This window comes from Orycteropus afer, unplaced genomic scaffold, assembly GCF_000298275.1.
Source record: "Orycteropus afer afer isolate SDZICR_OR568_19922 unplaced genomic scaffold, OryAfe1.0 scaffold00005, whole genome shotgun sequence".
Lineage (NCBI taxonomy): Eukaryota > Metazoa > Chordata > Mammalia > Tubulidentata > Orycteropodidae > Orycteropus > Orycteropus afer.
In genome coordinates, this window is record NW_006921592.1 from 9866177 (window position 1) to 9878904 (window position 12728).

The window sequence follows — 12728 nt, forward strand, 5'->3', positions numbered from 1 at the left end:
TATTTTGTTCTTGAATGGTTTTCCTGAGTTATTTCAGGGTACTGTCTGTATTCTCCTTGGGGTTTCCTTGAGCTCTTGTAGAGTTCTATAAACATACCTTCTAAATTCCTTCTCAGATAATTCTATTGCCTCCTCTTCTTCCATGTTTAATGAGACTTTTGTTTGGGATTTTATTTCTATTGTCTTATCCTGTTTTTTGTTTGAGTTGAGGTTCCTGTTTGCTAGATATTTTGAAGTTGTCAAATATCCTGGAAGTGTTTTCATCTTGACCTCCAAAAAACCCCTAGCTCAAACAATGAGAAAGCATATATGGTGTCCAGAATTGGCAAATCATACTTCAGACCAGTCTTAAATCACTGGCTAAAATGGTTCACTTAAACTTCACTGAGGACTGAGTAAGATGCCCCTTTTTGTTAGGGAAGAGCTTAGCAGTGATTTTGGGAATTCATTCTGGTCAGTGTTCCTAATGCTAATGGAAAATGCTGGTATTTTTCCCTCTGCAATGCTCCAAGGTGCAGCCTGACTTGTAACTCTGGGCAAGGCAGGATGAGTCAGCAGTCTCTGAGTCATTTCACCAGAATGCATTCCATGTGTTCTCTGTCCCAGGTTTCAAATAGCAGAGTGTCATGAGGAGGCCAGGCTGAGAGCACAGAACAGTCCAGAGACCCAGAGAGAAAACAGCCCTGAATAACTCTTCCTGCTCCAAGTAATTATCAAGAATTGAAAATTCTTTCAGATCATTTAAAGAAATGTTGTTAGGTGCTGCTGAGTCAGCTCCAACTCATAAAGACCCTATGCCCAACAGAATAAAATACTGCCTGGTCCTATGCCATCCTCACAATCCTTGTAATGCTTCAGCCACTGTGTTAATCCATCTAGTTGAAGGTCTTCCCCTTTTTCTCTGACCCTCTGTTTAAAGGAATAATGATTTGAAATTAAAAAGATATGTAAGTAACAGTTGATATATGCTTAGCAGGCAACAGGATCACGTTGTTGTCAGCTGCCATTAAGTCAGCCTTTCTTCCAAATGCATCTTAGTTGGGAAGCTCTGTTGAAACCTTTCCAGTGTGAGAGTGACAGGTAAGCTTCCCCTGATGGACAGGTAGTAGCTGCATATGACGGGTATTGGCTGGGAATTGAATCCAGGTCTTCTAAACAGAAGAGAATTCTACTACTGAACCATCAATACCTTTAACAGGTTCACAGATACAGCTTTATTCTAACTTTCACTTTTTAAATTTATCAATAAATGACTGCTTTCATTAATAGTATATATAACCAATAGTATCTATACAGGAATAAATCATAAAGCAATTGATCATAATTAAAAGTGATCAAATCAGTACTTGGCTGTTGTCTTTTCAGGATATAGATGCTAATGACTTACAGCCTTTGGGAGTGAGTAGAAGAGGTGTCATAATATTTGGTGTTAGTAAAGGAATTGATAATGTGGTACTGCTACAAGCAATCTCAGTTGCTTCATTGGTACATTATTAGAATGGAAAGAGCTGTTCCTAACTTCTAACAATTTCATGCACTGCTTTTCTAGGGAGAAGCTAGGCCCAAGAAGCATAATTGCCACCTACTCTGCTGGCAAAAGAATAAAGCTAAAGTTTGTTCCAGTTAAGTACATGCTTTGATATCTATAAATTTTCTTCTGGTAAATAAATTGCCAGGCAAAGAAAATGGCTCAAGAGGTACAACAATTATCAGTGAAGTTGCAGCGAAGAATAATTATAGAAGGATTCCAAAATGCTGATGTGTAAGCCCCACAGGATTGTGCTACAGTCAGACTCAGAATGGCCCAGAGACCATATGAAATGGGACTGCAGTGTCTTGTCTACAGACCTAGCTTCCAAAGGTCCTCTCTATAAGGACAGCTGCCCCTCTACCTATATAGGCTTCTGATGAAAAGGCTATTTCTACCAGTTCACAAACTCACATTCATACTGACCTCATCTATTGAGCATCTCTCACTGCAAAACCTGTCAATTCAACATTATTGTGATAATTTGCTCTTTATGGTAGCTTTCATTAATTTATACAACGTTGGGCAGATTACAACAATCACTTGTGAGATATATTAAAATAAAAATGAAAAGTCCTTGGATTTTTAGGGAAAAGGCTCTTTGTAGCTTTCTCCTAGACTTGTAAAGTGTCAGAGTTAACCTATGTATCTAAGGCAATGGTTTCAGCCTCTCAAACTAGAGTGATTTCCTCTGAAAATTATGCTGCAGAGAAATTATGCAAAGAGACAAATTCTTCTAATTTCCTGAATATTTCCACCTAAGAAAATTAATTTGGTCATTGGGCAAATGAAGGCTATGACACATACAGTGCTTGGATTGTGGCCTTGCAAAGGACCATTGGAAACATAAGGAATCCTCTTTCCCATATCCCTGGCATGCCAGAGAACCTCCAGTTGATTCCTTCCAGTGACAGGTAACATTACCAAGCTGCCCACTTCATCTTTCTACTGCTGGATAAGCAGCACTATCTACAAATATGTGGTACATTTTTATCTATTTGATTTCAAGCTTCATCCAGAGTAGTCTGAGAATAAACTAGAAGGGATCAAAGATTGTTGCCTTGGATGCTGCTAGGTGACTTTGCTTCTCTAGCTGATTTATTTAAATTTAAAAGGAAATAAAAATCATATATCAAAGAAACAAATTGTAAACATCAATATGTGTTAACAAGTATTTGTATTTATGTGTCTAGCACTGTGCCAGGAAATAAAACGGAAACAGAAGTAAAAGATACCATCATTGCCCTCGAGTAACTTAAAATATTGTCTAGGCATGACTAAATACATGAAAGAAGGCCAAAATTAATTGAAGGTATAGTATAGGTTTAAGCTTTAAATTGTCATTTAGACTACATTTTGCAAGAGTTCAGAAAGTGGTAATGAAAGATGGAGAATTTACAGAAGACATGAAGTACTTAGGTTTTGATGGAAAGATGAGGCAATTTGCTTCTGTAAAGATTTACAGTTTTGGAAATTGGGGCAGTTATACTCTGTCCTATGGGGTCACTGAGTCAGAATTGACTTGATAGCAGTGGGTTAGGTTTTTTTTTTTTTGGTTTAAGTTTTGATCATACTTCAGAGGACAATTGAGATTTTGAAAGTCATGGGAATAAGAACATTTCTTTGAGAATATATCTAGATTATACTGATGCTCCAAAACATGCAAAATAAGATTCTGAGGATTTTTTCATTATTTTTTCAAGTTAGGTCAATGGAAATGGGAAAGGAAGTTGAAATGAGTAGAGATTAGGAAAATATCACTGTACTACAAGAGAACCTACAGAGAAAACCAAACTCAGCCCTTTACTTGGAGATTTTTCCAATTGCCAGATTAGATACTATGCATTTTCTCATCAAGGGAGATATGCAACGTTACTAATGAGTTCTTTCTCCATTTCTCATATCTCTATTATGCAAAAGCAAAAAGCTTTCACTCAGCTGTTTAGAGTTTAAACTGTATATTTTGTTTATATGCACAAGTATCCTTTTCCCTCCCCCTGAAAGCTCATATAGCACTCTCAGACATATACTTAACCACCTGATTAATTACTGGACCTCTGTGTAAATTGCTGTCAGGATTAAGATGATTGTTTTATCACTTATTCAGCCTGCTAAACATTTACAGTTTAATGTATTTGACAAAGCCATTTGTATACCTCTATAATATATAAGTGAAGGTATATTAAAGCTATATTGATAGCCTGAAAATAATTTGCTAACTAGACAGTTCCCTAAGCAATTACAAGATGTTATATGTTAATTTGGAAAGGAATTCTAAACAAGGCATGTAAAACCTAATAAGATGCCATTAAATGAAGGGAGACAGGGTAGTGGGAAAGAGAAAGAAAACCCTAAGGCTTGAACTAGAAGACATGATTCTCAGAGCTACTGACCCTTGCAAGATCCATGCTTCCCTTGGATTTCTAGACACAAAGCAGATTTCTAATTGAAGGTGATTATCTAGTTACTGCATCCCAAATTGCCCGTATTTCTTGTATTGATTCACATCAACATTTACCAATCTGAAAGTCCACAGAAACAGCCAAATCCATATACCAACTACATCCAATGATAATGTGGTCCATAAAGTGTAACCGTGGGGAGCTCTGCTAGCAGAGTGCCTAAGGCATTTGACGTTAACCAGAAGGCTGGTGGTTCAAACCCACTCTTTGGAGAATCGATTCAACCTCAGTGAGTTTGGTTTGAGTTTTTAATATAACCACAAAATGTGATTATCTTTAGTGATGGCAGTTACCTCACAGTACTCATATAGATATAAGAGCTGAATCATGATGTCAGCCAACCAGGAATAAATTTTTCAAAAAGACCACAGAAAAAAAGCACCTGGCTTACTCCTAGGCTTTCTGAGGTGTGGATATCCATATGTATGTCTGCCATTCCACAGAAATATATGCATTGATATAGACATCACTGTCATGAGAAAAAAGAATAGCAGCATACAATTCTAAAAACTGAAAGACAAATTCTTAATACTGCAACATTTTCTCTATAAATATCTCCATAAGTCTATGAGTTGGTAAAGCTATGAGTTGGGAGCTATGTACATCAAGAAAGGCACTACAACAGTAAAGAAATTCGCAGACTACAGCCCAGCACAAATATGCCCCTATAAAATATAGTTCCCATTAGTTAGGTTAATTAAGATTAACATACAAGTCATTGAAAACCCCTAAAGTAGACAAAAGATAATTTACCAAGGAAACACACAAAGGCAAGAGCAGCATTCACTCTGAATCATTCATTTAACCAGTTGGAAGGAGATGATTAATACTTGAGTTGTCACCATTGATTATCAAAATAATATGTATCCAAATAGCATACAAAGGCCAAAAGACACCTGCTATCTTAGAAAAGTTCTGTGGACAATGAAAGATAGTGCAGAGAAAAAAAGAAAAAGTAAGCCTTATCACATATACAGCATAATTGCTATTAAACATGTTACACACACACACACTCATGAGTGTTTATGGTGTAGGTTTTTTTGTGTATGTGTGAAATAGCACTCAACTTGTGAGCACAGGTTTAGTATTTTTCATTGGCTTAGCATAGTGTTTTCACTCAAACTAATAACGTATTAGTTATTCCTAGTGAAATATATCACAAAAAAGAATTCACAGCACAAGACAAACACCAACTTATGTGGTGGTGGTGGTGGTGGTGGTGAATGTTGTATTCCAGTTGTTCATGCTCCCATTGTGCAAAATGTATCATTGCTTCAAAAGCATATGTAGCTTACCTCAAAGGTCATATTCACGTTACTAATAGCCACTTTTATCTCTCCATCTGACAGTTCCTTTAGATCCTTCAGTATTGTCTGCTCAATACTTACATCTGTGAGTGACAGAAAAAAAACAGTATATTTTACTTGGGGAATATTTTTTGTAATAAACCACTGCCATCAAGTTGATTCCGACTCATAGCAGCCCTACAGCACAGAGTAGAACTGCCACAAAGAGTTTCTAAGGCTGTAAATCTTTACAGAAGCAGGCTGCCTCATCTTTCTTCCACAGAGAGGCTGGTGGGTTCGAATTGCTAACCTTTTGTTTAGCAGCCCAATGCTTTAACCATAACACCACCAGAGCCCCTCTTTTTTTTTTTTTTTGTCATATCAGGGGATTATTTAAATAATTCACCCTGAAAATTTCAATACTTTCCCCTCTGATACACATTTATCCATAATAAACATACACATGTGGGCAAAAATTAAAGTACTAACAATACACACATCACTGAGGATCCCAGTAGAAATTAGCATTAACTACATGATTCAAAAGAAGACTCTTTAATGGCAGAGCACTCACAGAGACATGGGAAAGACTGGGGAGAAAAATACAGGATGATGAAACACGCAGAGATTAGCAAGAAGAGAGATCTGGAACTGTGGTAGGAGGGGCTGCCAGAAACTTAGCACCAAAGTCAGAAGGGAACAGGGAAGAAATATTACTGCCTCTCTCTTCTCCTTCCTTCCATATCCCTTATCCACTCCCACAAACCTACCCACCTACTGCACACACACACACACACACACAACATGTTTCTACCTCTTCCCATTGGCCAAACCCAACCAGAAGCCAGTGTCAAGTTAGGCCAGAAGAATAAACACTCAACGGTAAGACTCTTGAGGCTCAAGGAAGACAAGGACAAGATAATGGAAAGGCTGGGAAGATAAAGACAAACTAGCACAACCATGCCAACTAAAAAGATAATACCCCAAAAAAAAGCCAAAATACATTTTCAGTAACATTGCGTGAGCCTCTACATTTTCAGTATAATTTTACTCAAAATGCACTTTACAAATGTGACCCATAAAAGGATCATAATTAAGTTAGCCATCCTTATAATTGGCTCTGGCAATAGGAGTGGTTGAGTCCCTTAAATGCTAAAAGGAATAATCCAGGATGGCTAAATTATCCAGAATTGCATATTTGACAAATGTGCTTTAATAAAATCTATCACTGAAAAAGAGAAAAGGAGGTGAATGTGACATTTACTTCTCATACGGTATTATCTCTGATTAGGCCTAACATCTTGGGAAGAAGATTCATAATAAATAAGGCCTGCTAAAGCACATATATTTTCCCAGATACATGTTAAGACATCAGTTGACTTAGAACACCCTGTCAGTCACAGCACATTGGGAAGCAGACAGGTACTAAATAGTTTTCTTCAGCTCAAAGACTGAAAGGCCACAATCTATCATCCAAAAATACCAAACTCACTGCCGTCAAGTCAGGTCTGACTCACAGCGACTCCTCCTTGGGTTTCCGAGGCAGCATCACTATGGAAGTAGATTGTCCAACTTTCCTTTCCAAGAGTGGCTGGTGGATTTCAACCACTAGCCTTCTGGTTAGCAGTCAAATGCCTTAGGAAATACACCACCAGAGCTCCCCAATTTATCATACTATAGCATAAAAAGATTTATAAAATGTGTTGTGATATTTAAAATTAGGTCTGGGTTTGAAAACTATAAAATGCTTACCATTGTGCAGCTACATATACATGTGTCTATGTAATAGAAGGTATACGTGATATGTCCCACCCACATTTCCTCAGATTTTCTCATTTCAATGAACCCCAGCATGACTCTCAACCACCAGCACCAATGTCTCTTTTCCTCAGGGCTTTTTCTGGCCAGCAGAGCCTACTGGGCCCTTTGCAGGAGGCAAATTGGGAGTCCTGTGGAATTAACACCTTCTGAGAGCTCTAGTGGCATAGTGTCTAAGGCATTGGACTGCTAACCAGAAAGTTGGCAGTTCAAACCCACCAGCTGCTCCACAGAAGGAAGATGGGGCAATCTACTTCCATAAAGACTTACCTCCTCAGAAACCCAACAAGAGGTCCATATGAGTCAGAATTGATTTAGGTCACTATAAGTTGGAATTGACTAGATGGCAGTAAGTTTAGTTTTTTGAGTTTTGGGAGCAGCCCTAAGGAGTGCCTGGGTAGCAAAATGGTTAAGTGCTTCACCACTAACCAAATGATTGGAGGTTGGAGTCCATCCAGAGTCAGTTGGGAAGAAAGTCCTGACGATCTGCTTCCAAAAGGTCACAGTCTGAGAAATCTTATGTAGTACAATCTACTCTGACACAAATGGAGTCACCATGAGTTGCAACTGACTTGAGGGCAACTGGTTTTGTTTGGTTTTGGGAGCAGCCTTCAATATTCCAGTGGGTGCTGGTAAATGTTTAATAATCATCTCTCAAAAAAAAAATCCTGATGCATAGTGGTTTGTCAATTTCTGTGGTATAAATACTCCATAGCTGATTTCAAGCTATGGATGTGACATCAAGTGACTCACAAATTTCCTGAACATTTATCAGTCAGCTCTTGCAAACCCAGGTGAGTGGTTTCCAGCACATCATTGCAACCCTCAAGTGGGATAAGTCTGAGGTAAAATTCTATGCTTTGTGCTTCTGGAATCACTTCCCATATAAACTATTTTCTCTAGCATCTTTGCTTAAGGCTCTGACCCTGGGGGATTCCAAACTAAGAGAGTATCCCATGTAACTCAGTGTTTGTACCTTAAAGATAGATTGTCTTCATTTAAATCTTGCCCTGGACTTGCCATCTGGGTGTATGTGACCTGGGAATGCAAAGAAGTCTTTCTGTGCCTCAATATTTTCATCTGGAAATTGAGAATATAATAGTACCTGACTTTTAGGGTTGTCATGAGATTTCAGTGAACTAATCCATGCAAAGTTAGAGTATGAGAACCTGGTACAATGAATGAAACCGGTGAGAGTAGGAACTCAACAGAACTGCCGTGTTTTTCTGGGTCTCACAAGTTTTCGGCCTTTGACAGGGTGCAGTCTTACCACATTTCTGTTGTTTGTTCTAGTGGAAAATATTTGAGTTTTCCTTCTCTGGTAGGTTTCTACTTTACACACGTTCTGGTCTTTATAGGTTTTACTGTATATATTAAATACTCAATGCATTGTATTAATTACTAAACCTGTTGACCCAGCAAATGCAATGTTTGTAGATATTCTCCCTTGCTTATTAACTTCTTGACAAAGCATAGACTTCTAGAACAATTTCATCAGTTTGACCATTTCTTTTCTACTATTTCTTTCTAAAATTAACTGATGCATAAAATCCCATTGTACTTGCCATTGCTCCTGCCACATTCTCAAGACAGAACCCTCTTAGCACAGAGATTCATGTAAGGGTGCATTTAGAGTACGCACTGTAGAAAAGAAAAAAGCTGCCATTGAGTTGACTTCAACTCATTGTGACCCTACTGTGTCAAAATTGTGTTCCATAGGGTTTTTAATGGCTTGTTTTTGAAAGTAGATTTCCAGGACTTTCATCTAAGGTATGTTTGGTCAACCAATCTTTGGTTAGCAGCAGAGTGCTTCCAGTGTGCACCATCCAGGGACTCTGGATGCACATTAGACATATGAATTCATCACACATCCAGTCACAAAGGCCTCAAGGGAGAGGCCACAGTACAAGCCACCTGTTTACAGGTGAACCAACATATGTGTCTGAAAATCTTCCAGATGCACAAGAGTAAGGAAAATGAAGGCACATACAAATTTACTTTCAATACTGCATCACACAAAGCATCTCCCTTTGGGAGAGAACTAAGAGATGCAGTACTCACCTTGAACACTAAACTGGGTCTCCTGTAGGACTTTGATGATGTCTTCTCTTGGAGGCAAATTAGGAAATTTCTCTTCCAAGATGCAGAGGATTTCCTCTTGTTTCTCTGAGATCTTCTCTGATTCCATGGTCATACACTGGAAAAGGATGCTTCCTGAAATACAGGAATAAGAACAACTTTTAAATGATCCATCCAACTTAGATCATGGGCAAAAAAGAAAAAAGAAAAAAACAAAAAACCAGTGTTTTCTGGTCCATTGGTCTATGTTTCTCCTTCTTGTTCCTTGCCTGGACCTAGGGCTACCAAAGCATACCATTCAAAATGATGGCAATGTGCAGTTAGGATCTTTACCGTAGAAATGCAATGCTTACAATTTTTGTGTTTCAGAAGATAGGAACTGAAAACCATCCCAATAAAGCCATGCCAAATATGCTATTATGAACTAGAAAATGTTGAGTAATTTCAGAAGTGTTTTGTTAGGTTTTTTTTTTTTTTTTTAATTGCTTCGGTAATCCTGTTTTCTCTCTCTAAAGTTGTGCACTTGTCTATAAAGAATTCTTTTTCTATTCATGAGGGTGGAAGGAAGTGATTCTTAGAAAACTCTTCAGGCACCATCTGCCCAGACTCTGACCCCTAGAGGACATGTTGGCAGAGAGTTTATAGACCCAAAAATGAATGATGGCTTTTTCCTACCCTACACAAATACACATAAAATTATATATTTTGGTTTAAATTATTTGAAAATGGAAGGGAATGGCAAGCTACTTAAAAATATAGTCAAAGTTATTTCCTTTAAGGAACCACAGAGAATATATTGTTCTCACTCATCATATTATTGCTTTTGCATATTAACTTCCTCCTTTTAACAGCTAAAGGATTCTATTACCCCATTGCCAATACTAAGGGATCTGACAAGGTGGTTGACATGCAGGTCATTCCTGACCTTGAAAGCACCATACACAGTTTTGAAGTAATTTATTGTCATATAGTTATGAGGACCAAAGGAAGGTTGGGCAATCTACTTCCATAGTGATACTCCTCGGAAACTCAAGGATGGGTTGCTGTGAGAAGGGTCCAACTCAATGGCATGTAAGAACAACAAGAAGTTATGAGGATTTACAAGCTAGGTTTAGATTACAAAGTAATTTATTAATATGAATGAGTTCTCAAAAACTCCTGGAATTTCTACAGACATCATTTCTTTGAAAAGGAAGAGTTACAACTTTTTCCTGCATCCAGTGCCCAGACTAGTACAGAGTCACAGGGAGAGGGAGAAGTTAGGCTTAGAGGCTCTGCATTGACAAAATGATGGCTGATTAAATCTCCAATAAATTTTGTTGTTGTGTGCTGCGGAGTCTATTGTGACTCATCGCTACCCAACAAGACAGAGTAGAGCTGCCCCCTGGGGTTTTCTAGGCTGCAGTCTTCACAGGAGGAGACCATCAAATCTTTTCTCCTGTGGAACCACAAGTGTATTCAAACCACCAATCATTTGGTTAGCAGCCAGGCACTTAACCACCACACCATTAATCAATGCATCATTAGCTTCCTTTGAGTGTTGCCTTGATGATAGGTCTAGTCATGGGGGAGGGAAAATGAAAGAGAAATAAAGGGGTCAAGAATGTAAAAGAGAAAGTGGGCAAAGAAATAGTAGGTGAAGGAAAACTATGCCATACAATCTGGACACTTGATCTGAGACCTAAAAATCTAGAGATGAGGTCTGTGTTCCCCATTAAGCATGGTGGAAGACCATGGGCAACTCTCCTGGTCTCTTTGTTCCCAGTTTTCTATTATTAAATAGGAAATAATATTGTCTTCCCAGCTCATAAGGTTATACTGAGGAGCAAGTGAATGTGAACATCATAATGAAAAAAAAATACTGCTCATGTATTTAAAACATTTTATTCACTCATCATTCATTCATCCATTCCACAACTAAAATATCCCATCACCCCCTGCCAACAGCTAAGGGAGCTGCCAACGTGGCTAACAAACAATTATTGAGTATCTATTATGTACTAGGCATCGTGGTAAATGCTAATAATACAAGATTGGAATAGAAATAGCCTTGCCCCTTGAAGTTTACATTACTTTAGGAGCTGTGGTAAACACTTAAATTTCATTTCAAGTGGAGGTAAGAACAATCTTTGGGGAACTACACATTATTCTGCACCTAGGGCAAGAGATTCAGGGGTCAGAGAAGACTTCCTGGAGAAAGTTAACCTAAACTGACATTTGCAGGATGACTAGAGCTTTAGGACTAGATATTTAGGCAAGAAGAAATGATATAAAATTCAAGATAACAAAAAAATCTGCAAAAGAATCAAAGACTCACCCAGGCAAAAGGACTGAGAAGAAAGAAACCTGAGAAGGCACTGGAGAGAAATACATATAGAGAAGTGAGCTCAACTTCTGGTATTGCTTTTTCCTTCAAAGCATTTGCTACTCATAAACTGTATCCAATGGTTTGAGAAGTAGCTGATCTATCGTAGGTTTAAAGGGCTAAGGAGACAAAAATTGGAGTGCAGGGCCCTCCATGGAGAAGGAGTCTTGGTTAAATAGGCCAAGGATTCAGTGGGGAACTCAGGAGGGCTATACCCTAGAAGGTCTGTGGAAAACTATGGTCTGTGGATGAAATTTAGCCCAATATTTATCTTTACAAATAAAGTTTTATTGGAATGCAGCCATTACCATCCATTTACATATTGTGCTTTAGTGCTATGATGACAGAGCTGAACAGTTGTGACAGAGCCCATATGGCCTGTAAAGCCTAAAACATTTATTAATTGTCTCTTTATAGAAAAATATGCCAACCCCTGCCACTTCTCAGAAGGAAGGTTGTGCAATCTACTTCCGTAGTGATAATGGCTCAGAAACCCAAAGAGGGGTTCCTATGAGTCAGGTCTAACTCAATGGCATATAACAATAACAACAACAGCCCTAGGAGAAAGGGACCTTGGTTAGACACTGATTAAGAGCTCAGCTGCTAACTGAAAGGTCAGCAGTTCAAACCCACCGACTATTCTGTGGGAGAAAGATGTGACAGTATTTTTTCATAAAGGTTATAGCCTCAGAAGCCCTGTGAGGAAATTCCACTCTGTCCTGCAGGGTGGTATGAATCAAAATAGACTCAATAGCAATGGGAATGGTCCTAGGAGAAGGATGAAGCAAAAATAGACAATATTTCATGAAGACTGAAATTCTGATTTGAATCAGTTCAAACACATAATAGATTTAGTTGACCTTCCTCTCCCTTAACCTGCCTTTGAGGATCAAAACTATGCAAAACAATTTTATCACTCATAGCCTCGGAATCACTACATTTTTCACAAACAATTGTTCAGTGATCAATAAAATATTACCAGGCATAAAGCAAATAAGACCAAAATACTGGAAATTCAAGAGGAAAAACAAAGAATGCCAACAGACCCAGAAACATTAGCTGGAGAATTATAATAAAGAATTGGAAACAATTAAAAAATCAAATAAAAATTTTAAATTATAAATTTAATAACTGAATTTGAGAACTCAAAAATGTGTTTGACAAAAGATTAGATACACCAAGGAGAGAAA

The 12728-nt window shown here is 38.1% G+C and overlaps 1 protein-coding gene across 1 annotated transcript in view; it reads right to left on the minus strand.

Annotated features, from left to right (window-relative positions):
- Positions 1–12728, minus strand: part of PRUNE2 (prune homolog 2 with BCH domain) — a 362578-nt gene that overhangs the window by 245005 nt on the left and 104845 nt on the right. Inside the window, 2 exon segments of the mRNA XM_042780613.1 lie at positions 5286–5380; positions 9156–9308. Coding sequence (XP_042636547.1) covers positions 5286–5380; positions 9156–9308 — 248 coding nt within the window.